Below are 24,750 nucleotides of genomic sequence, written 5' to 3'. Positions count from 1 at the left end.
TCAGCCTCCTTTTCAAGGGTTAAAATAGTTGGTTAATGAACCCTTGTGTATATTTTTAACATAATATGTGCTCAGTCTTCTTCCCTTTACCTACTCTTTCCCATATTTTGCTTGCATCAAACCCGACAGAATTGGTTTCTAATGCTTTCAGAAAAACAGGATTTAATTCGGCAGGAAAGATGTTAATATGTGAGTGCAGGAGGCATTGTTATTATGTTGGCTACACCTTGAACCTTGTTAAACGCTTATGGGAACTCATAGGTTTGACATCACGGTTATTTAAGCAGTTTCAATAGCTGTTTATGGAACCTATGAGCTCAGAAAATAAAAGAAGACTATAATCGCAGCCTATCACAAGAAAATAAAGACCTAGATCCTAGATAATTACGCATGGAAAATACTCCTTCAGGACACATACTTATACATATCCCAAATTTTAATATACTCGAAGTTTTCCTCACCAACAGTTTGGGAAAACGTATCGGATGTTGCTGGGATAAAATGACGGAAAATTTCAGTCACCTTTGTCAACCTTTTGTGTGGAACTATAATAAATTAGAACAGCATATTTCAATTTATTTTTTGTACTTAATCTTGAGTTTCCGATATTTTCGGCACTGTTGCAAGCGCCATGGTCACGGAGTAAGTAACTGAGGAAACTTGCGGGTGAGATGTTATGGGCAGACATATTGGTCTACCCTCTTTCATGGTAGCATTCCTGTCAGTAATAATAATTATGTTAGTGACCATGAAAGTTTAAATCACTTATTTTTATTGTGCCTAGACTAGTAAATAGAAAAATATAAAATAGTGCAACGGATTCAGCACACCTGGCGCAGTTCAGGCGAGTTCAGTCAACCCTCGCGCTCCCGTCGGCGCGCGCGCACTCCTGCGCAGGACAGGCTGGCGCGAGCTCATCGTCAAAGGTAAGCTATATTTTAGCTATATTACATTATCTCTTACTAATTTTTCAAAAATATCCAGTTTTTTATAAGAGCGCTTTCACATTAGGGCGTTAGAAGCGCGACAGCAGCGCGGCAGCGGCGTTTTAGTAATGCGAAGGCATGCATCTGTCACATAGTATGACATTTTCGGCAGCGCGTCTGTCGCGCGTTTGTCGCGCTACTAAATCGCCTAAATGTGAAAACGCTCTAAGAGAGTGATTGTTCATGAGTTCACAAGTTATATTTACTGCATAAGATAGGAGCAGTCAACCTCTAAAGTAAAACCATTTCTATGCATTTTTTTAAATGTAAAATTAACTTTAGGACCCAGAAGTGATGTCCTATCTTAAGACCCAAGTGTTTCTTCTTAATATTTAAGTAAGGTGATTCAATGGGTAATGCCTAAGATCCCTTTAAAATTGTAAATATCCGATTTGCGTGATTCAAATTAAAATTTAATTATTTTATTCTCATAGCAATAGTTTAGCATATAATTTAGCATAGCAATTAATACTACGGTTTTTGATGGATGGATTTGGTTGGGATTAGCAATCTGTTCATAGAGAGATGATGTGTTGCTTTGCTTTTTGTAAGTCTCCAAAAGTCGAAGTCAAAAAATTGTAAATACTTGAAGTATTGTTTGTAAAAAGTGTGATCTGCCGTGAAGTTCAGCATAAAATTTAAATACTCAAGTTAATAAACGCAAAATTTAATAAACTTGCAAACCAAACCAGTTTCGTACGTGCTGCAAATAGGAATCGATTTTTCTGGAGTGTAATAGTGGAATTTTTCGAGTATAAAGTCGTGCATTACTACAACAAACAAGCTAAATCTCGTTTCCTTTTCATGAGAAAGTAGCAACTTTTACGTTAATCCAGTTGTCCCAAAACTGCATTCAAGTCTATTTCGGTGTCATTCAATACTTTCCCCTCTTATTTAGTTCCAATTCGTTTGCTGTTACTCCTACGATGTGAAAATGAGTCTACTGTCCTTCTACAGATGCAGTGCTTCATCTGTGTGACGTACATGATCATACTGTGCAGCGCACACCCAGCCAAAGACAAGCAAATAGCGGCACCTCACCAGAAAAAGTCCCTATTCCGTGACGTAATCGAATCGTTAAGAATTCGCGCCCAACTACCAGAAGATTTCAACCAAAATGAAGACAACAATCTGTCCCAAAACTACGATAAGTACGGATACGACAACGAACCACCACACTTGCCGAGCGACGCGGACTTTATCCCACGAAGAAACGACAGAATCGAAATGCCGACTCTACCTCTAAAATACCGTTTTCCCAAAAGCTTGAACGACACAGAAGAAAAAGTGGTAAATGTAACAACCGAGGAAATCGTTCTTTTCGTAGATACAGACAAAATTACAAAGACAACTCAAAAGCCAAAGAAACAAAAGCGTCCACCGACGTCCAACAAAAATAAAGTCGTGAACAAAAATAAAGAGAATGAAGACCAAGAAGAAGAAACTCAGACACCGTTACAAGATAATATGACGCCTGTGTCGAATACTTTAAGTGGCAATAGCCAGATCGGCAACAGAGAATCTCAAACTGTGGTCAAACCAACAGTCATTGTTAATTTTAGGGGTTCTTTGACTCATCAAGATAGTGATATCCGTCTCGAGAAAAGGAATGATAACGATACGGATCGTACCGCTCAGAACATCTTTAATATTAACCAAGAAGTAAATTTTGAGCCTGTTAAGAAGGACGGTAAGAAAGGCTCGAAACCTAAAGTGGGTGACGTGAAGCAAACATTCAATATAGTAACTGATGTCAAAGCCAAAGTAGAAGAGGACATGTTAATGTGTGAGACAGCCACTTGGAACCCAAAGAGAAATGTTCGCGAAGGTCGCAAAAGAGATAACGTGTTGCAAATTTTATTTTCTTTATAATTAGTGAAGGTTATCTGTCTTAGTTTGATAAGCAATTAGAAAGTTAAAGTTTGATGCATTCGATCACGAAATAGACGAGCTTAATTAGGTGATAAATATGTATGTCGTGGAGATGGATGGTGTCAGTTATGATTTACGAGTATGTATGGACGTGAATGTATAATGTAAGAGCGTCATAATTATAAACTTTTATTCATATTCTGAATTGTTTAAAGATAAGCTTTTAAGAACTGAACGGTCAGTGTAGGTTAGTTTATAAATAGGCAAAGTTAAATACAATTGAGAATTAATTACATATCACTTCCAATGACTATATTTTTACTTTAAAGTTATTGATTAAGATACAAAAGCATTTGACATTAATTACTTATTCCATGGCTTTAGATTTATAACTTGCTAGCATACTATGTAACCTATAATAATAAATTTATAGATGTAATTAAAACATCGCAAACTGAATATGACATTTTAATTACATAGTGTTCAATTATACTCAGAATTATTAATAGTTGTATTAGCTTTTAATAGGAATATAAATATTTAGTTGTAATAATAGCTGTACGGGCAATAATTATGACTTTGTGATAGTTTATTAGTAAACAGCAATGCTCTAGATTATTAATAAAGTTTTCAAATGTAACCCATTCTTTTTTTGTGACCTCATTATTAAATTATGTACATTATTAAAAGCTCCAAACAAGTCGAAACAATATTACAGTAACACACACCACATCCACAATGAACGGTCCTGCGCTGCCCGCATCCAGCCAGGCTCTTCCCGCGACCTTTACAAGATCGTCGTCGGTCCACCTAGTAGGAGGCCTGCCCACGCTACGTCTTCCAGCCCGTGGTCGCCACTCGAGAACTTTCCTGCCCCAACGGCCATCGTCTCTACGAGCTATCTAGCTAGCCCACTGCCACTTGATTTTAGCAATTCTGCGAGCTATGTCGGTTACTTTGGTTCTCCTGCGGATCTCCTCATTTCTGATTCGATCACGCAGGGAAAACCTTGGGGGAGGCCTTTGTCCAGCAGTGGACGTCATTTGGCTGAAACGAACGAACGAACGAACACACCACATACATCAACAAAACCATTGTGCCACTTAGTTTAAAAACTTTAAAGTGGCCGTGTCCTTCAAATATTGTATGATTCATGCATAAACTAAACCCCTATTAAAATAACTATCCGAGCAAATCTGATGTAGCAATTAGTTTGATCAAAGAAAAAAGGGGCAGTTCAGGTTGATGACCACGTAATATAAAACGGACTAAAAATAAAAGTCAGTGCACAAAGTATTCTCTTTATCTTATTTTATGATTGTTGATCTATAACTGATGAAATTTGGACAACACTATTAAATAGTTTAATTTAAATAAATAGTTTTGTTAAAGCTTAACAATATCGTATCGGAAAACGCAGCGACGATATCGTAAAGGTAGCAGGGAAGCGCTGGACGCAGGCCGCTACCAATCGATCAACGTGGAAAGCATTGGGGGAGGCCTATGTTCAGCAGTGGACGTCCTTTGGCTGAAATGATGATGATGATGATAACAATATCCAAGACACATGATTTAAAGTTAGGAACTATTGCTAGTGACTGTGATATGATTATTTTATGTTACAGGCAAATAAGGCTCTTGTCGTAAGCAATTTTCAAAATAGCCATCCATAATTTGATTTATTTAGAACCATAAGAAGTGCTATAAGTAGCAACTAGGGATGTTATGGATATCCGTAAATACCGGTTGATGAAATAATAAATCTTTAGATAGAAATAAACTTGGTTTTATTTTATCAAAGTAATTTAACAAAAGAAACGCGCACACCGTGACCATAGACCGGAGAGAGTAGAGATGTCCCATAGACAACACAAAACGAGTTGCGTTCACACTTCATCATGCTCCCCTTTAATATTATTCCTATATCCGTAACCGTATCCATAACCGAAACTATATGTATATCCATAACATCCCTAGTAGCAACAGGAAACTGTCTCCAATCTACCCAAGTTAAGTCATAATAACCACTTCGATAATTTCTTCGATGACTCAGGAAGGTCCAAGATGCTTAAGGTAGTTGTAAATCCCTTATTTGGTGTTGATGGTCTAACCCGTTACTGCCCCACTGGGCCCACTGCTTTTCCTAATAGAGGTAACCTTCAAATGTTAATAAAAAACATTTAATAGGGTATTTGATGTCTTTTAATAGCATAAATTATAAATACAAGGCATTTGATCTAGTTTTCGAGTTAAGTTTATGGAAAGAACATAAATTTTATAACATAACGTCTTGTTATGATTCATTGCGATTTTCAAAAGAGATAATCTCTAAAACAATGCTGCATTTGATCATCAATGATCATGGTTTATACCACTATAGGAACTAAAGCAGAAATAAATAAAATGTAAACCAATTGGAAGATGTGATTCGGGCTAATGTAGACCAAAAAATTAAATGTTTTAATGATTGTTTTTAATACTTTTCTCTGAGTCAAAAGCGAAGGCCTTTTGCCACAAAGAACAGTTTGCGTTTTTATAAATTAAAATAATAACAGTACTTTTACTACAGCGAGAAAAAAGTGCAAGTTTTTAAGCGCACCAATTTACATTTATGATGTTCTTCCTTCGCGAAGAATTGTTTATGGCCAATAATACTTTTTGTGCGAGCTTTAAGCATTGAAATCAGTTATTTTATATACTGATGTCGCTTACTGGTTTTGTAAGTTCGAAGCATTTTATTATGTCTTCATACATTTTTATTTAATTGTAAAATCACTGGCTTAATTCAGCTACAGAAGCGTTTCTGTGCATGCCGAGGATTCAAAAATGTAAAGACAAATATTATAGTTTTCTAATTGTAACGTCCTTGAAGTTAATGTAGGCAGTGTAGCTATGTTTGCTTGGTTTGAAACGACGAGTATTTAGTGGATAATAATAGGTTGTAAAGTAAGCACTCTACTACATATTACTTTTAGGATCAACTTTAATATGTAGAGACTTAGCTTTCTTTATTTGGAGCCCGATCTATGAAATCAAAAGTGCAGATTGAATTCGCGTTTCTAAACTACAAGATAAATGGTTTATAGTGTTTGTTTCGTTTCTCTTTCAAAGAACAATGTACTCGGACATCAAACGAGCATCAAACCCTTCATTTGAAATGGAATTTTCACACGTAGGTACAATGCTTATTTAGACAAACAAACGAAACTAGTTTACGATGGACAGGTCACTTTCTTCACTTTAAACCTTTGTTACAAGCCGTTGCACTAAAGTGTTTTAAAAATAGATTTTAAATTAAACCTTTCACATAAATTATTAAGACGTTTCTCGTTCCATAATAAAGTTTTATAAAAGTAATAAGATTGTTTAACGCGTGTTCTTCTAACAGACAATTCTTTCCCTAGTTTAATGTATAAATGTCATAATAAATAGTAATTGTAAACATACCACGTACTTTTGTCTGCATAGTAAGAAACCCCTATTGTATCATATCGGAATCTTAGGAGTCAATTTACAATTTTATTTTAAGTTTTCCCTAGACCACAACTTTTTTAAGGTATTAAGTATAATAATTAATTCTGACTAAATATTTTAATGAAGTCTTAATCCATAATGATTTACTTTATGAATTTAAATAGAGTTAAGAAAAACTGCCGGATATCAACTGTCATAATATTTAATCTGTTATTGCTATCTCCATTACATTTTTATTCACACCGTATGTTATTAATCGTATACGACACCTAAAATCCTATTAGGTACGAGGGGCGGCTGAAAAGTTTTGAGCCTAGGGTATTAAAAATGCCGATAGAAAAGTATAAAAAATATATTTTTCTATTTAATCTCCCTCTACTACAACGGACTTATTACATTTGTGTAAAAGAGCTTTTAACCCACTGAAAAAAAATTCGCAATCTTTGCCTTCGAAATGAGCCTTTAACGCCGCCATCATTTCTTTGTCACTCAAAAATCCTTGTTCCTGGAGGACTTTTTTCCAATTTGAGAATTACACAAAATAGCTAGGGATTCGGACTAAACTGTGTGATAGGTGATTAATTTCTTGAAATCCAGTTTTACCCGGGGCAAGCCTTGTAACATGCGTGGTGTGCGCGGGCGAATTGTCTTGAAATAACAGATTTCCTTTCGCCAGTTTGCCTCTTAATATTTCAACAACCACTTGACGCACTCTTATCAACAGTACAGCATAATAATCCCCGTTTATTGTAGTTTTTTTAAGTAGATAGTCAATGAATAAACTTCCTCCACAATCCCAAAAATAGTGGTTATGAGCTTGGGTGTCGATCGCTCCACTTTGAATTTCCGCGGCGGCGTTTTCCCTTTTGAATCCATTGCATTGACTCTTATTTTGACTCTAGATCGTACTGCCGGATCTATTATTTATCAATAGTGACAATGTGAGAAAAAAAATTGTTAGGATTATGGCCAAAGATGTCCTAAAACTCCTGCGAAGTTGTGACTCGACGCTGGTTGTCGAGCGGCGTGAGCATTTTGGCACCCATAGCGCGCACCCTTATTTCATGTGCAAATGAGTATGAAAAATATCGCCGATACGTTCCTTGCTAATGCCTATGGCTTCAACTATCTGTCACAGCTTAATTCGCTGATCTCTAAAGCAAGATTCTTTAAATTTTCATTATTTTATTCGTTAATGGCGAAATCTGGCCGCCCTGACTTGTGGTCATCTTTTAGCGACTCCCTGCCATGCTTGAACTATCGGATCCAATCTTTCATGATGGCAAATGAAGGCCCAGACTCCCCATAAACTGTAGACATCTCTTCAAATGTTACCGTCAGCGTTTTGTTCCTCTTTTTGAGGATTTTTATAACAACTGTGTACTTCAATTTCGTACATTGCGCGGATGACTGAGACATGATGATGTTTACGAATTAATTACTAAAAGCGTGATGACGCTAATGAAATGAAACTTTGTACATATACTAAGGAGGTTATTGGCAAATTAATTAAATTTAGTGCGAGTCAATAATAACACTTGAAGATACTTAGGCTCAAAACTTTTCAGCCGCCCCTCGTATATCTAAATCTATGGATACTTATTGTCATAGATTTTTAAGTTTACTTAATTTTGAGGTCCTGGTTCGAATATAGGTATGTCAAATGGAAAATCGCACATACATACTCGTATATTTTTTTCAGGTCAACAAGAAGAATTCCTTGTATTAATATACAAGTTTGTAATGAAAATATCAATAAATATAGCAGACCTAAAACATCTCGAAACATACTAAACATTAAAAAATTTGCATGATACATTTTTAACGAATTTCTAATCAATGTCGCTCTCATAATTTCCATGTAAATGTATTAAATTGGTTGTGGAAAGGAAACGAAGAACTGTAACAGAATTTATTGGTTCATTAAAGATGATCAGGCTGCGTTTATCGGTGTCAAATAGTTTTATGGTGGTGGCCAAGTTTATGGCAATTGCCATATTAAAAGTTTTTTTAAAAGTCTTGAGCAAAATACAGTTTTGTTAATCTAAACACCTATAAAAAAACACTCACAACAAACTTACAATAATAAAGGCTGTTGCCTTATTTATACCTCACGAGTTAAACAAATAATTTGTTAATAATTTAAAAAGTACTTACCTTGTTATCAATAAAATTGTAGAGCACATTATTTACTGTCGCAGATTACTGTTTGTTTGAAATGTTTAAATTAATCGAAGTCAGCTTTGCTATGCTATTATGCACTTTGCACTCTTTCGGTCATTATGCTTAAAATGACACAATAAGGTTCTCCAGTTCTTTACAAATCCTGTATAACTTAAAGAGTTCAAAGATGAAATTAATATTTTCTATTAATTGTAATGATATAAATGTTTATACCAATTTATAAACATTTTACGAGCGAATAACCACGATATTAGCAATACGATCACCCACATCAAGATTTCCGTTACCATAAATTACCGCAGCAAATTTTCTCACGTCCAATTTTGTTTTTTATCGATAAATCAAGTCCGATACATCTTAATGGCTGCCGAAACCATTAGTATCGATATGAAATCGGACCTACAGCGATATTTGGAGCAACGAGTCAAAGTCAAGTTCAAGACTACGAGTGTTAGCGAGGTGTAAACATAGTTTTGTGCGTATATCGATAAAAAAGTTGAGAAATTGTGTGCTTACCTTTTGGTGCTTTGATGCTTACAGCGTGCTGTCACCTCAAGTCCAGTTTCAGGTCACCGGTCGCTTGGATCTGGATAGATAAAAAAAATATTTTAACAAAATAATTTTAATAATTACATTTAAAAATACTCAAACAAAGATGTGTGACAGTTCACGCTAATGTGTTATGCTGTAAATAATTTTGCTATGAACATTGTTTTTCAGATACTAAAAAGGACAATGTGATTGGATGCTAAGGAGTTCCTGTGTTTGAAATTATGATGACGATGATGACATAGGGTTATTTTTATCCCAGCATGTCAAAAATTCCAAATAACAAATATTTCACGTTAAACACAAGATAATTTCAATGTTTTGCATATGATACTGTTAAATGTTTCAACTCCATCAAGCCTAAAATAAACCCGTGACTCAGATTTACGTTTATTTATAAAGATAAGAGATTAAAATAAAGTTATTCATGTTTACAACGCCATTTCAAGCATTGTGCTTATACGAAAGTAGGTTACCTATTCTACAATACACACCTACACTTTGCATCGTTGTTTTGTGTTTATACACTTAATCCTTTAGAATTCTTTATGAACAAATAAACATTTTATTAGAAAAACTGGTCACATTTATTACAGCTTTAAAATTTCAAATACTGACCTGACGAATTGACAAAAAGCGATAGTGAAAATTGATTAATAATGTAAACACTAATATGACAAATAGTTTTTAATTAGATACTCAGGATTTACTTTCGAATTTCACATCCCTGATAAAGTACTATGAGAACTCATCATTCTTATAAAAAAATATGTTACACGTATCTGGAACTCTATTCTTATGAAAAATTAAAATTGAATGAAACGTATTTAAAGTAAATACTTACCTATAATGTATAATTACATAAAGTATCATTTTGAAATATATGTACATAGATAAGTCGCAGTTACCCTATACATCAAAAGATTTTATTGATTTTTGGCCACAACTCATGATAATGACATTAAATGTTCCAAATCGTAGAAAATATCCAGAAAACATCGTTAAAATCCAAAAAACTGTAAGCATGATGCCCAATAACTGTTCTAAAAACGTTCTCGAAAGCAAAAAATGTAACAAAGTAACAAGTCGCGCCAAAATTCCGTCGAGAAAGTGAAAGGAGGTAGGGCCCACGCGGACTTTAGCAAAAGCTGCGCAAGCGCCGGCAGATCCGAACTCGCTGGACGGACGCCGGCCAGGACGCACGCGCACTAAACACCCACGAAACATCGATACTCATCCACAACTTTATCGAAGAAAAGAAGAAGAAGACCCACGACATAGTTTCATCGACAACAGAGATGGCGCAACATTACTTTGGATTCGTGGTAAGTGAAAATAATAATTTTGATAATAGGGCAGTTAGAAAGTGACAATGGGAAGAAATGGATTAAGTAGGCAAAAACGAACAATAGTGCTAATAGAGGTATGTGAAGATGGTAATGTTATCCAAATAGAAAAGTTAAAAAACTTTTTGTAATTTTAGTAATATTGAAGAACTGTCTTCCGGTTAAAACAACAATAATAAAAGCCATGATCTATGTAATCTTGAAAAGCATACTCCGAGTAAACTCAAAAATTACAGTCTTTCATGAACTCTATAAAACTAGCGCTTTCCTATCATTTCGTATTCTCTTTTATATTAAAATCAAATCTCAATCTTGAACAATATTGTAGTTTTATAATTTGACCGCCCCAATGTCCCAATTTGCATTCTCTATGATAATAACTGCATGTATTTAATAATTTTAATAGACGCATTACTCCAATGCACTGCTGGGCCGAAGTGGTTAACCTTTAGGAATAATGGGGACCTGACAAAAACACGATCGACCAGATTAACAATTCGTATCTAGGAGTAGAGCGGAAAAATCTGAAGATTTTTAAACAGTATACACAAAGTTTTTTTTATCCACAACGAGGAAGCTCTTGGCCTGAATCTCCCCTGATGGTCTGATGGTAAGTGACGATCAGGCCGAAGCTTCACCCGGAATCCTCAACCACGGAGGAACTGGCTATCTTACCTCTAACTGCCGGAACACAATAATGCAGTTAACATGTGGTAGCTAGCCAGGCGGACTTAGAAAAAGTCCTACCACCAACCAAACCGAACAGAAAAATCTGCCCCCACTGGGAATCGAACTCGGGACCTCTGCGTCTGAAGCAGGTGGTCTTACCACTAGACCATAGAGATGGTTAACATATTTCAATCCACATTTTCCAACACGTTGCAAACAAAAGCAAAAAAAAGCAACTTTTTTGTAAAAAAAATAAACGGAGTAAAAATCAAGTGGAAACAGTAGATAGCCTTAAAGTATTCTACGAGTATATCTGCTATTATTTTAAGTACTAACATCGTCATACTGTATCATTACAGCAAAAGATCTACCTTGTTTTATTGTTTCTTTTTCTGACTGTCGACATCTTTATTTTATTTTTCTCCGTCTACAGAAAAGCTAAATTAGAGTCTAGCCCACCGTAATCATTGCAAATGATGTTACATACTCGTACTTAAAAACATGTAAACAAGGTGGTAATTAATAACAAAACCAGACTGGGCACATTTTTATTAACAGCTTTGCCAATATTACTAAAAGGTCGAACCTTTTGTAAACAGGACATTTAGAACTTTATGATGTGACCACAAAAGGGAATCAAATTGTCAAATACCGCTACTTATCTGTATGACGCGATGATTTACAGCTTTCCAAAGATGAAGGCAAATCTAACAACAAATTGCATTGAAATCCATCAAACTGATGTTAAAAGAGTAAAATACAATACTGCTCTCTCTTTTTGAGTAAAATGGTAGTTTAATGCAAGAAAAGGGACTTAATAAAGTAGTATATTTACATTCAGATTTTTTCAAAGTTTTTCACATTCTTCGAGGATTTTTCTGGGTTATTTTTACGTTATAATACACGTAGCAAAAATAAGCTGCTCTACAATAATCTATAAATAAAAAACCTGCGCAAAGAATAACATTTTCTTTATTGGGGAAAGTAATTAATATTTCAGGCTCAGCTTCAAACTTTCAACGCGCACCACAAACACTAGTTCATAATTCTCAAGTAGGTAATTTAAGCGGAACATGCACGCACATAATTTAAGATAAACAATCAACACAGTCTCTTCACTAAATAAGATCTCCGCTATGATAGAACAAAAACACGTGTCATAAAACACATTAGCCTCTTTCGCGATGACGGGTAACGCCCAAGACGGGCACACGACTTTCCATAGCTGGATTAGGGACAACTTTATAGACTAGCCTTTGGCCCCGACTCCTAATGTGTTAACATTTTATCTGTCAAAAATACTTCACACATTTTCCTGAAAAAAAAAACAGAATCTTTTAAATTATTTAATCTTGAAATGAGAGTCCTATCGCTTCTGTCAAACTTGTTTTACTTTAGCTTATCTGTCGCAGTGAGAAAATCCTGGGACTTCCCTTAGATTTCAGTCTAGATTAGAGCCATAGATGCCTGAGGCGGTAACAAACTCATGAATCATAATTAAATCTATACATATAATGAATCATTATAAAATCTGGCAGACCTGTCTCTAATTATACTGCCGCTAGTTATAAGTCTTAACAAATGTTGTGTCACCATTTAAGTTTATAAAACTTGTGATAGAATGAGACTGCTCTTCTGTTAAAAAAGCTAATTATAACATTAAACACATTCAAATTCGCTAACGATTTGCGACTTTACTAATTTGAGTAACTGTATCTACGTCTCCGATTTTGCCGTACTGAAATCAATACTAAAAAATTAAATTGCCTAGAGGCACTATTATGTGTAATTGTCTGCTCAATTAGTCAACAAAACTTATTACAAATCGTAACTAATTGAGCTGTAGTCAATCAATAGGCAAGCAAATATGTTTTTTATCGGTGTTCAACACAACTGTACCGTGATTTAGGTATGTAGAACAAAAACAAGCACTGTACATCGGAGCACAATAGGCACTTCCATATTTGAGAAGTTTGTCGACCTTACAACCTCGTGACCCCCAAACTTGTGAAGACAAAAGAGGATATTAATCATAAATCACACACAAAAGGTAACATACATGCAAAAAGTCGATAAAGATGAAAAATTGAAGATTTGACGAGACTTCTTGACGGGAAAGTGAAGCGTCATGTTTGTAGTTTGTAGTTTTATTTTTCCGAATAATAAAAAAAAAATAGAAAGATTACCGATAAAAGTCCACATGAAATTGCAGTAAAATGCTACATTACTTGAATTTAAGTAGGTATTCACTTGAAATAATTTTCTTGATACTGGCAATAATATGCAAATCAGACGAAGTCATAATGAAAGAAAAAAGTGCGAGATAAGTAAAGGTTAAATCCCCTGGTTAATTTTAAGGATTAAATATGGGAACAAAAAGTAGCTAGTTGCCAGTAAAGTCAAAGAGAAAAAAAACTGACTTCTAGGAATTGCAACTAAATAAGACATTATTCCACTTAAGCCACGAAATAAAACCAAATACTTATCTGATACTTTATCCCAGAATAAATTGAATCTGAAACTTTGCTTCCACGACTTCAGCTGGTAATCATCACGTAACATAATTCCTAATGGGAATCAAACCCGTATACGCAGCTGTTGTTAAACATAATGCACGTCAAATCATCAAGCTATTAATACTGGTACAAAAACAATTGAACGAACAACAGAGCATTCTAAAACCCTGAAAACGACAGAGAATGTACTTTTAGTCAAAAAAAAACAAAAAACAAAAAAGCATCATATAAAATACTCTGCTCAGTATCAAAATCAATCCGAACAAGATCAGATCAAAGATTCCGCCGTAAATTGCCACTTACTCTAAATGAGATAAGTTCAAACCAGAAGATGTTAAGCTTCAGTCAAACCAACGCGATCACACGCGATCAGCCGGCGTGCAGCGATGGCGATCAGACTTAAGGTTCGGCCAAACCAACGCGATCACACGCGATCAGCTGGCGTGCAGCGATGGCGATCAGACTTAAGGTTCGGCCAAACCAACGCAATCACACGCGATCAGCTGGCGTGCAGCGATGGCGATCAGACTTAAGGTTCGGCCAAACCAACGCAATCACACGCGATCAGCTGGCGTGCAGNAGCTGTGTGGACCGCACGATGCAAACTCCCGCCCACCGTCTTCCTCACCGCGTCCGACCATCTCGTCGGTGCCCTGCCCCGAGCGCGTCCCCCTTCATACTGTATGATACTTAGGTTACACAAAAAGTATCTTTATCTTCAAACGCAACCAGATCTGAGCCTGGTGGCCATAGTAAATGTTGTTCGTCTTGGTAAGACCTTTCAAATGACACTACAAACATTACTATTGGAGCCGGGTACCATTCTGCAAAAAAGTATGTATATCTTCGTACACAACCAGATCTGAGGCTGGTGGTCATAGTAAAAGTTGTTCATCTTAGTAAGACCTTTCAAACGATACTAGACTCATATCTATTGGAGCCGGGTACCATTTTGCCCATTGTCCTTTAAAGACAGTAAAATTCAAAATTCATGTCAAGGGTGTACAACCTAAGTCGTAGTCATTATCATCAGTGTTCTTCAGTGGTTTTTTCCTCTCGCTAGGGCGGTGGGCATCTCTTCTAGAGCAACGGTGCTATGAATACCCAAAAAATTACCGGTGATTGATTTCCGATGTTTGATTATTTAAGAATGAAATGTTTTTTGGTTTTTAATAGTGAACATTTAGAAAAACGTATAACTTGACTTAAATATGTTAAAAAATTAGTTAGAAAAAAAATTTGTTAAATATGTTAAAAAATTAGTTTTAATTTAATATGACATTTGTCGATATGTCCCAACACTAACATTTTTGTAACTCGAGATAACCTTGTAGAGACGTCGTTAATACTCTAGCTTGATTTTTATAATTTCGAATTACTAATTATTGGTATAATTTAACGCTGCATTTACACGAAATTATCATTTTTATTGGAAGCACTGTCGTCGAAAATATTGTTTGTAGGTCAGACGTGAATTATTTCTTGTCCGCTAATATTTAGCTCTCATTGAACGCTACTACAAAGTTATGTCGTTACTTTTGATGACAGCTGTCATTCTAATCAAGCTATATTGGATAGACTATAGTTGCCAGTAAAGTCAAAGAGAAAAAAAACTGACTTCTAGGAATTGCATTAAATGTCAACTTCATTTTACAGTTCGCGTAGATAAGACATTATTTCACAAGCCACGAAATAAAACCAAATAAGTACTTATCTGATACTTTATCCCAGAATAAATTGAATCTGAAACTTTGCTTCCACGACTTCAGCTGGTAATCATCACGTAACATAATTCCTAACGGGAATCAAACCCGTATACGCACCTGTTGTATAACATATGCACGTCAAATCATCAAGCTATTATTATACTGGTACAAAAACAATTTAACAAACAACAGAGCATTCTAAAACCCTGAAAACGACAGATAATGTACATTTAGTTAAAAACAATTTAAAATTAAAAGAAAAACAAAAAAGCATCATATTAAATACTCTGCTCAGTGCTCACTATCAAAATCAATCCGAACAAGATCAGATCAAAGATTCCGCCGTAAATTGCCACTTACTCTAAACGAGATGAGTTCAAACCAGAAGATGTTAAGATTCAGTCAAACCAACGCGATCACACGCGATCAGCCGGCGTGAGGCGATGGCGATCAGACTTAAATGCATTGATCGCCATCGCTGCACGTCGACTGATCGGGACTATTCCCACCTCTCGTTCCCACCACTGCAACTCCTGTGTAGCCAGGATCTACAGCTTGACCGCTACAAAAACCCAACCAATGAAGGTCAAGTTTGTCCCGGGGAAAGTTAAACTGTCATTGGATCCGCAACGATATTAATCAGAAGAACATAGGAGGAGTTCGAAATTAAGGTGTGACTTCCCTCCATTGCAAAGCGGATGACAGGTGACAATCAAAGGTTTAAAACCTTTAAGGAAAGATTATGCACCACGGACAATAAAATATCAATTAAAGGGGCCTATCTTATGAGCAACTAGCAACTACCTGCCAATAATATTTTTCACAAAATCGCTTAAAAGCACGGAAATTGTTCCTTGTCGCGACAAGATCGGTGTAATAAATTGCGGAAACAGATGTATGTTGTATTGAATTAAGCATTATAACACGTTCATGTTCCCACAAGATATGATGGGCAGACTGCTCGCGTATGATCGCGTTGGTTTGGCCGAACCTTTACTCCAGATATCGTAACGCCATCACCACACATGCCATTACAATGTTAACGGTCCCATCGCCAAATCGCCGATCGGCTTATGTATGCGACCCACAATTGCCTTTAACAACTTTACTTTTACAATGTGTACAGTTTGCAAAAAGAATTACAATTTGTATTAATTTGTTGATGAAAGAAAAAATATGTATACAAATTTTATCATTATTTCTGTTTCCAACTCCTCCAAGGCTGCAAACTAGGTATCTCCTTGTATAAATTAATTAATCAATATCTATTAATAATTGGTTTAAGCATGTAAGTAACTAAAAAATAGTGGTTTTCACATTTAAATTATTAGTAGGTATACTCATATATTCATTGCCAGAATTCGATTTCAATTATTTGGGGACACTTTTTTCCGTACACTTTCTAATATTATAGTGTTAAACTCTAAAAAAAAACATTTCATGGCAATCTAAGGTAGGTAATGCACCAAATTTTTCCTAATGTACATTTTTTGCTGTAGTCCGTACCAATACAATGAGATTTCGGCGCAGTGCCAAAGTAAGTTAGCCCACTTGCAATTTGACACGGTTTAACCGACCAACCAAATTGCATCTTATTCTTAGTTTGTTATGATCCAAACTCTCATAGCATCACCAATATTTCAAATGCATCTTCAATAACACTGATATCTCAATTTCAATCTAAAGGTATTGAAACGGAGGGTCTAAAATAGCACAGCTGTTTTCTTCTTCATTTCTAAATAAACAGTTTTGAGAGTATACAAGATGGTGTCAACTGGTATACTTCCATGTTAACATGTCCGAAGAATGCAGTTAAGTGAAAAGATAATGCTTTGTGTTAAAACACTTAAAACATTCTCTAACCCTAATAATGAAAACAAACTATCACGATGCAGATCATTCTTGTATCCATTAGCATAGGTGTCAAAATATTATGAGATGACTTTCAATTAATTCATGCATAGAGAGCGTATCAAATGTAACATGTTAATCTTGAGATTGCTCTTATTCCTCGAGGAATACGAGCAATTTTTGCAGTGCTGCTGTCACATAAGGCTCACTGACAAGCTAACTAGATTAAGTAGGTACACCATCAGAAAACCAAATCAATGTATAGAAACAACTGGACACAAAAAGTGTCTATGCATGCGCCGAAAGTGGTTTTAATTTTAATTTTAGGAAACCAAAATATTCACTGGACTATACTCCACAAGACACAAAAGTGTCTACGCAGATTCTAAAACTGAGTTGCACCACCTAACTTTAACGGTAACTATAACGATAACTATAACGATAACCGGTGCTTTTTGTATGGAGTTTGACAGATTTTTGACGTTTGTTAAAGCTAAAGTAAGATAGTGCAACCCAGCCTAAGTGCTCATGTTGAGAATATATTATTTTCTTAACTTTAAAATATGCGAATGGAAAACCTGTGATCTAGAAGATAGCCTTTAGATGACTATTAAAGACCCTCCTAAGCAATTTTGCTTCGGGCAAATTGCAAACAACGGTATCGGAATAAATATCTATCGATGCTCGAACAAATAAAAATGGACCAGATATTTTACAAATTATATAGCACAAGTAGTGCTTTCGCTTGAGGCGCCTAAAAGCATTTTAAGCATTTTGCAAAGATATTAAAACCGTTATGTAAATTGACTACTTATACACTTTTGTGAACATCTAAAAAAGCAAAAAACAATCGTCGATCTATTATACAAATTTCGACCATTTTGCGTAAATAATATCATTGTGATAATTTCCAATAATTTTTCTTAGAATATTTGTGTGTCTATTTACCAATAACCTACAATAATAACTAGTTAGACAATATATTGCTCTACCTACTTTGTTCATGAAGGAATACGGATGTTCAAAATGCCAACATCTGTCCTGTCGCTACTAACTTCCTAGTCCAAACTAAATGGCATCGATCAATGATAAACAAAATGTCAGAGCTCTATACTGTGTAGGTGTCCTGCCTCGTAGATACATTTTTCAAGTTGTCAATTATGTATACGGATCAAAACACTTCTAAGAATATTAAAGGTACACCATCAATACGTCAAGATTTTCCTCTTCACAAAAAAAACATACAAAACGACCCAAATAAATTAACGCCCGTATTCACAAGCATTACTATGAGGTCTCATAGTGCGCGTGGAAGAACAGGGTCACAACTCACACTCAAACCAATCACAAAGCTCTATTCAACGCTGTGCGTCCGATTTGCTGCGTCACTTAAGCAAGCATCGTTTGTGAATACGTGTGTAAGTCCAGTGGTTCTAGGAACCTGTTTTTGAAAGAAAAGTGTTTGGTACTGTACTGAATTATACGATCAGTTATGTTATCTATCAAGTCATGTCAAGTCAGAATAATTAATTTATCAAAGCACGGATTCAAGTTCAATAACCACAGCAGGATTCAAGTTTTTTCTNTTTTTTCGTCTAGCGAAAGTTGTTGATTGTAATAATATTAATGTATTCTGTCTATTTTTATTGATAACGAAAGTAACTCTTACATGATACCAGTTTTACTCTCATTTGTTTGTGCTGTAACATCTCTACATTTTTAGAGTAGGTATAAACTTTCTTTACTAGTTCCAATATTATTTTGACAGTTTCCACTAATAGAGTAGTTTGCTCGTAAGTGCTATCTTTTCATACCCACATACGAGTACATAGTGTTTAAGCAAAATGAGAGAACATACATCAGTAAAAGGGACTTTTAAAAAACAGGTTATAAAGACCGAGACTTTTATGAGACGAATCAATGTTTTAACAATTTAGGAGAGTAATGTTTAAAAACAAAAAAACACGAAAATTCAGTTAATTATTTTAAAAAACAACAGAAAATGCAATAGCAGAACTGTTTTTTAACTTTTAATTAATGTATTTTTATCATTACTTTTTCAGGTCCTGGCGCTGTTTTTCCTGGCTGGAGTTTCTGCACGACCTTCCAATGAGTAAGTTTAATTTTTTGTAACTTTTTAGTAATACATTAAATCAAAACTTCTAAATACAAACTATGATTTTTTTTTATAAATAGTATACCTAAATACCTTTACTTTTTAAAATTAAACAAATCGAATACCAACCAATAAAATCTTTACTTTAAACCTATAAATAATTAATAATTTAAAAATCTTACTTCACTATGCTTCTTATTATTATAATACTTCTTCCTAAACACTATAACGGAATCAAAATAATGATATTATTAGAATGTATGCACAACCCTAAAGAGCACAACTAACAATGGATCAAAGTGGCTTTGAAAAAAAAAGTGCACTCAAGCAATCTACCATTTGGGACCCTAATGGTTCAGGTATGGCTCTTCAAATTATATTGACTCATGCTTCAAACCACCGCTTATTTTACATATATTACACGCTAAATTAATATTTCGCTTGGATACGGTAATGGAGTTGTTCAACAAAAAACAAATCACTTAACACCTGCCTTTAATATTTCAGGGCAACGACACCTTTAGCTGACGGATCAGAAGCAGCTGAGTTCGATGACCCAAATGATAAACAAGAACGCTCACTGACATACGAGGTTAATCCTGAAGAGCATAGCAACTTAGAAGATATTGTACAGAAAATCAAAGCAGTCAATGAAGGATTAAAAACGACAACAAGAAGACCTCCTATCAATTATAATACTCAGCCTCAAACAGGAGGGGGCTACGTTATTGACAAAGACATCTTAGAGAAGCTTCAGCAAATTATTGCTACAGGCAAATTTAACCCTTCAGCACAGAAATATCAGGAAAGCAACTATTTGAGCGAAGACTTAGGAGCCCCTAGATATTCAAGACACTTGCCATTTGGACTAGCACCTACCACGCCTAATGGAATAAATACTGAGCAACAAGTCCACATGACTCCTGTCCCTTATGTCACAAATATGCCAGTTCTTGTTATGCCTTTGGGAAACAGTATGAACAATAACGATTTCCAATCAAATATGATTGATAGTTCTATGGCATACCAAACACGCGCGGGTCTACCTTTCCCATTTCAATGGCCTTTAGCACAATTTTTCCCTGTTTTAATTAAAGATCCCTTACTGAACTTCATGGGAGGTGGTGGCTGGAATAACCTTATTCAATATGGACAGAGTGCTGACGTATGTAATAGAAAACAAAAGGCAATTGAAGGTTCTGAAGAAGATACGGAGGAAATCAGTAATGATGATATCAAACCGGAAAATGATGGTGACTTCGTTGATTTTGCATTAAATGCTAGACAAGGTAGAGCTTTGAAAAAACGAACCATTTCAGAAAAGACTTTGGACAACAATATTGAAAACATAAAAAAGATCAAAAAAATATTCTCTGTAAAACCGACGACACCAAAACCAGTTAAACAAGTCTACGTAGAAGAACAAGACACTAAAACAGCTAATCATGATGATGGAGACTTGCGGTTTCCATTTTTCGGAGATTGGACTCTCTTTGGAAACAGAAAGCCTATTGCACCAAGCCCAGGCTTCTTTATTAACAAACTGAAGGTCCGTAGAGGAGGTGTCGCTATAGCTGGACCTGGTGGAGTGGCTACTGCGGGTAGAGGTGGAACTGCTATCGTTGGTCCTGGAGGCCTCGCCTACACTCAACCTGGAGGTTTAGCAGTGGCTGGCCCATCGGCACGAGTCATCGCTCTCTCACAAGAACACGACCTCTCATCGATCGTCGCGCGTCTTCAAGAACAATCAGCAGCGACTGATGGTTCTGTACCAAGATTATTAGAAGCAATACCTGAAGGAAAAGTTGTTGCAACTGGCCCTGTAATATATTACCATCCTAACGAACAAACGTGACCATTTTTCTAACCTTTCTTCTTTTTCTTCCTTTTACTTGTCAATTAACTTTGGTTCTTTCGGTTTGTTAGATTCTACCGTGGATGGGGGCAGTACCCAGGAGAGTACAGGAGAGAGGGATCTGGATTCAGCGGGAGGTCTGACGAGTACCAGTACAACGGAGGGGGCTTTGTAAAGGGGCCATGGAGACCGGACTCCTTCTTTTTATTTTTGAAGCCGACGGCGAATGCTATCAATAGCCCCCGAGGAGTGGCCATAGCTAACCCAGTGTCTAATGTGATCATCGGTCGCAACGAGTTGGGGACCGTTGGTCATTCCCCTGTAGCATCTGCCGTGGTGGGGCCCGGAGGCATTGCCCACGCTCAATCGGACCTTTATGTGTACGAATATTATCCTAGGTACTAGACCTACAAAATTAGGGTTAACTTTCTAATTTTTATTGCTCAATAGCTCATGACATTTTAATTTAAAAACTGAGAAATATGTTTATGTTACTTTGTTATGTTTGTTATAATATTTTAAAGACTGTTTGTAGACTCTCACTATGATATTTCTATGATTCATTTACATGCAATTTTTTTTTTCATTATGTTAAATTGGAAAAAAATTAATGGTTATTTTGTCATTCTCATAGTCTGATTATTATTTAAGTAATTTATTGTTTGCATTTATACAATAAGCTATTTATTTTAGTATAGTTATTATTATTTGAAGATTTTGTTCATTAATTTCGGAAAATATGTTCGACATTTAACTTGAAAATATGTTCCGAATGTTAAAGTTGACTTATTTATTTGTTTAATTAATTTATTATATTGAAATTGTTGTTCAAAGCGCTTGTTTCATTCATAACCGATCATCCCATTTCATTCCTCAAACAACAATAACAATAATTTCAAGTAGAAATACATTGCATTACATACAAATGAAAAAAAGAGTTAATAATGATTTGTATGAGACCACACACAAAATTTTTGTTGTTATTGTTGATTGAAATCCATTCCCATCAATCAAAATTCAAGATAAATATCCTGAAAAGAAATTTTCTATTTCTCTTGTTACGCAAGGTTTTTTGATCTCATAATCATCATTAGCTATTTTCATGAACAGTAACTTACTGCTAGTTTCTGAGCTAGTAGAAAATAACAACTACATACTTTACAAAATAAATGTTAAGATTGTTTGCCACCAATTATTTCTGGTTCAGAAACTGAGCGTAAGTTTTGCTTTTCATTGGTTGCACTTACATGTTCCATGGGGTGCATTAGAGAGAAGTATTAAAATATGGTTGGATAAGTTAGAGGTTTAAAATATCATACTCGCATAATCTATCTAATTATTGGAAAATAACTCAGATAACTTATTAATTAAGTAAATAAACTCTTCCTCAGCGGATCCGTTCAATACCTTCCCTTCTACGGAGGAGCAAAGGGCCAGTACCTAGAAGTAAAGAAAGACAGCTTAGGAACTGTAACAAGCGAAAAGATTGTCTCTGAAGACAAAATAAGCAGTGACAATATACTGAAACACAGCGATGAAAACCTGCTATCGAAAGTACTGGCAGCTAATTTGATAAGCCTAAAAACTACTTCAACAAATCTACTGAAGTTACAAACTCTGGGAAGAAAGACAGGCTCTCTAAAGAACACAGAAAAAACGAGGTTTAGGAATCAGCTAGCAGCGGTTGGAGAAGCAGCCTCGAACATTATCAAGTTGATAGAAGAAATAGGAGATGACGTGGACATGCTATTCAAAACCAACGTCACACAGAGAAAGTATGACGAAAACGATGACTACGTAAGTATGAGATAATTATGTAAATCAATAATCATCAAATAAAATAAATATCATAAAACTGACGCTAGATATGATGCCAGTTTTACATACCTACCTTATGAAGTCACGTACGATATTAAGAAGAAGAAAAGTTTAAATATATTTTATTAGGGCTGCAAAGTCCAACACCGCCAGAGTCAAAGATAAAGAATGATCTTAGTTAATTTAATAAAATGATTTCATTTAATTATTGTTCACATTTGTGTCTATTATTTCACAGATCGAAGAAGAGGGAGTAGGAATCGAAGCACCTACAGACAATGACGAAACCGCAGAAATACCACTGGGTGGCACCATCATTGCTGAAGCAAAACCAGTCGGTTAGTAACCTCTATAAATATTTTATAAGTATAAAAAATCAATTATCCATCCATCCAATATCAATTATCAACACAAGTTAAAATCATTTGTTCATAGCTGAGAGAGAATGGTTATTAATAAGTTATTTTGGAGAAGATACTTCCCTCCCTTTCCTTGATAATAATAAAATTGATGCCTGAATGATTGAATCCATGGATAAGTTAAATAAGGGATGAATTATTATTAATTATCTGCCAAACAAAATATTTCGTTCGTTTCAGCCAAAAAACGTCCACTGCTGGACAAAGGCCTCCCCCAAGAATTTCCACAAAGACCGGTCCCGGGCGCGCTCGCATCCATTATCGTGGGCAGGCCTCCCTCTAGGTGGACCGACGATTTGGTGCCTGGATGCGAGCGGAAAATCTTTAAGGAACTATTATATTAACTTAAATTTTAATGGTTTCAGGTCTAGCAGTGATAGGTGAAAACGGTCTCGCAGCTTCCCGGCCCGTGGCCACAGCAGTGGCCTCCTCCGGAGTGGCTCTGGCCAGGCCCGTAGCCACCGCGGTCGCTGGAGTGGACCCTGCAGCTCTCGGCATCAACTTCCAAATTAACCACTTTGGGAAAAGTCCCTCGAAATTGCACAATTGAGCCGTACTCGGTTACTGGTGATAAAAAAAGATATTTATCTTGGAATTAAACTCGATATGTATTTTACTCGTATTTTATATCTCGTAGATGTGCTGCTACCATGCTATTAGTAAGGTACTGTTGAATATTGGCTATTTGAAAACCTTTATAAAATATTGGTCCCATATAATAAATATGTCATTATTTAATTTTCTTTCATGGTAGATATTTTTAAGTACATCTATGATACTTTAATGTAAAATTTTAATTAATCAATTTTCTTCTATGTATCTATTAAATAAGTTACAACCAACTACATGTACGATATGTGATGAATTCGGAAATTGATCGAAACTGTAAAAATGTGATAGTAATGTCTTTTGAAGACACAAAACTATATTTATTGAAATAAAGTAACATAATTTAAAAGTTTAGTGTATTTTGTACCCATTTGCATTTTCCAACTTTACAAATGGGTTTTAACCCTACATAATTATGCTCTCAGAGGTAGAAAATCATATTTTGTTACAGACAATCTGACAACCAATCTCTCAACTAGTTTGAACCTGCAATAACTCAATTGAACCACATACAAAACTACAGAATTCGAGTATAGTGTCAAGAGAAGCAAACTTTCTAACTACTCTATAAATGGTTAGTAGACTTTTAGGCATAGAATGCAATTTGCAATGTTCAAGTCCTAGATGGCCCAAAGAATTGTTATAACGTGTGTTGGCTCAAACGCCTACAACACATTGCAATGACTACATTGGTTACACATTAGTTGCATTGGTTCAAACATAACCAATGTGTAGAGTCGAATGCAAACCCAGTATTCTCTCGCCTAACATGCAAAGTTG

At 35.4% G+C, this 24,750-nt stretch overlaps 2 protein-coding genes across 2 annotated transcripts; both read left to right on the top strand.

Moving 5' to 3' along the window:
• Positions 1–908: 908 nt before the first annotated feature.
• Positions 909–2,858, top strand: LOC114353135 (uncharacterized). Its single transcript, XM_028304975.1, has 2 exons — positions 909–926; positions 1,944–2,858. The coding sequence occupies exon 2, from the start codon at positions 1,944–1,946 to the stop codon at positions 2,856–2,858; it is 915 nt and encodes a 304-aa protein (XP_028160776.1). The 5' UTR covers positions 909–926.
• Positions 2,859–10,253: 7,395 nt separating this feature from the next.
• Positions 10,254–24,243, top strand: LOC114353136 (uncharacterized). Its single transcript, XM_028304976.1, has 7 exons — positions 10,254–10,390; positions 19,217–19,266; positions 19,777–21,120; positions 21,196–21,504; positions 22,516–22,921; positions 23,181–23,280; positions 23,727–24,243. The coding sequence occupies exons 1-7, from the start codon at positions 10,364–10,366 to the stop codon at positions 23,909–23,911; spliced, it is 2,421 nt and encodes an 806-aa protein (XP_028160777.1). The 5' UTR covers positions 10,254–10,363; the 3' UTR covers positions 23,912–24,243.
• Positions 24,244–24,750: the final 507 nt, after the last annotated feature.

The sequence above is a fragment of the Ostrinia furnacalis genome, unplaced genomic scaffold (assembly GCF_004193835.3).
Source record: "Ostrinia furnacalis isolate ACB-3 unplaced genomic scaffold, ASM419383v2 OfSCF1629, whole genome shotgun sequence".
Lineage (NCBI taxonomy): Eukaryota > Metazoa > Arthropoda > Insecta > Lepidoptera > Crambidae > Ostrinia > Ostrinia furnacalis.
The sequence above is the reverse complement of the archived record's forward strand: the minus strand, read 5'-3'. Positions and strand labels throughout refer to the sequence as shown.

What these genes read in the sequence shown, in the direction of transcription:
- LOC114353135 (XM_028304975.1), top strand. Translation starts at nt 1,944, where the DNA reads ATGCAGTGCTTCATCTGTGTGACGTACATGATCATACTGTGCAGCGCA.
- LOC114353136 (XM_028304976.1), top strand. Translation starts at nt 10,364, where the DNA reads ATGGCGCAACATTACTTTGGATTCGTG. An exon ending in TACCATCCTAACGAACAAAC is followed by an intron (nt 21,121 to 21,195) that starts GTGACCATTTTT and finishes TCGGTTTGTTAG; the next exon opens with ATTCTACCGTGGATGGGGGC. An exon ending in GCTCAATCGGACCTTTATGT is followed by an intron (nt 21,505 to 22,515) that starts GTACGAATATTA and finishes ACTCTTCCTCAG; the next exon opens with CGGATCCGTTCAATACCTTC.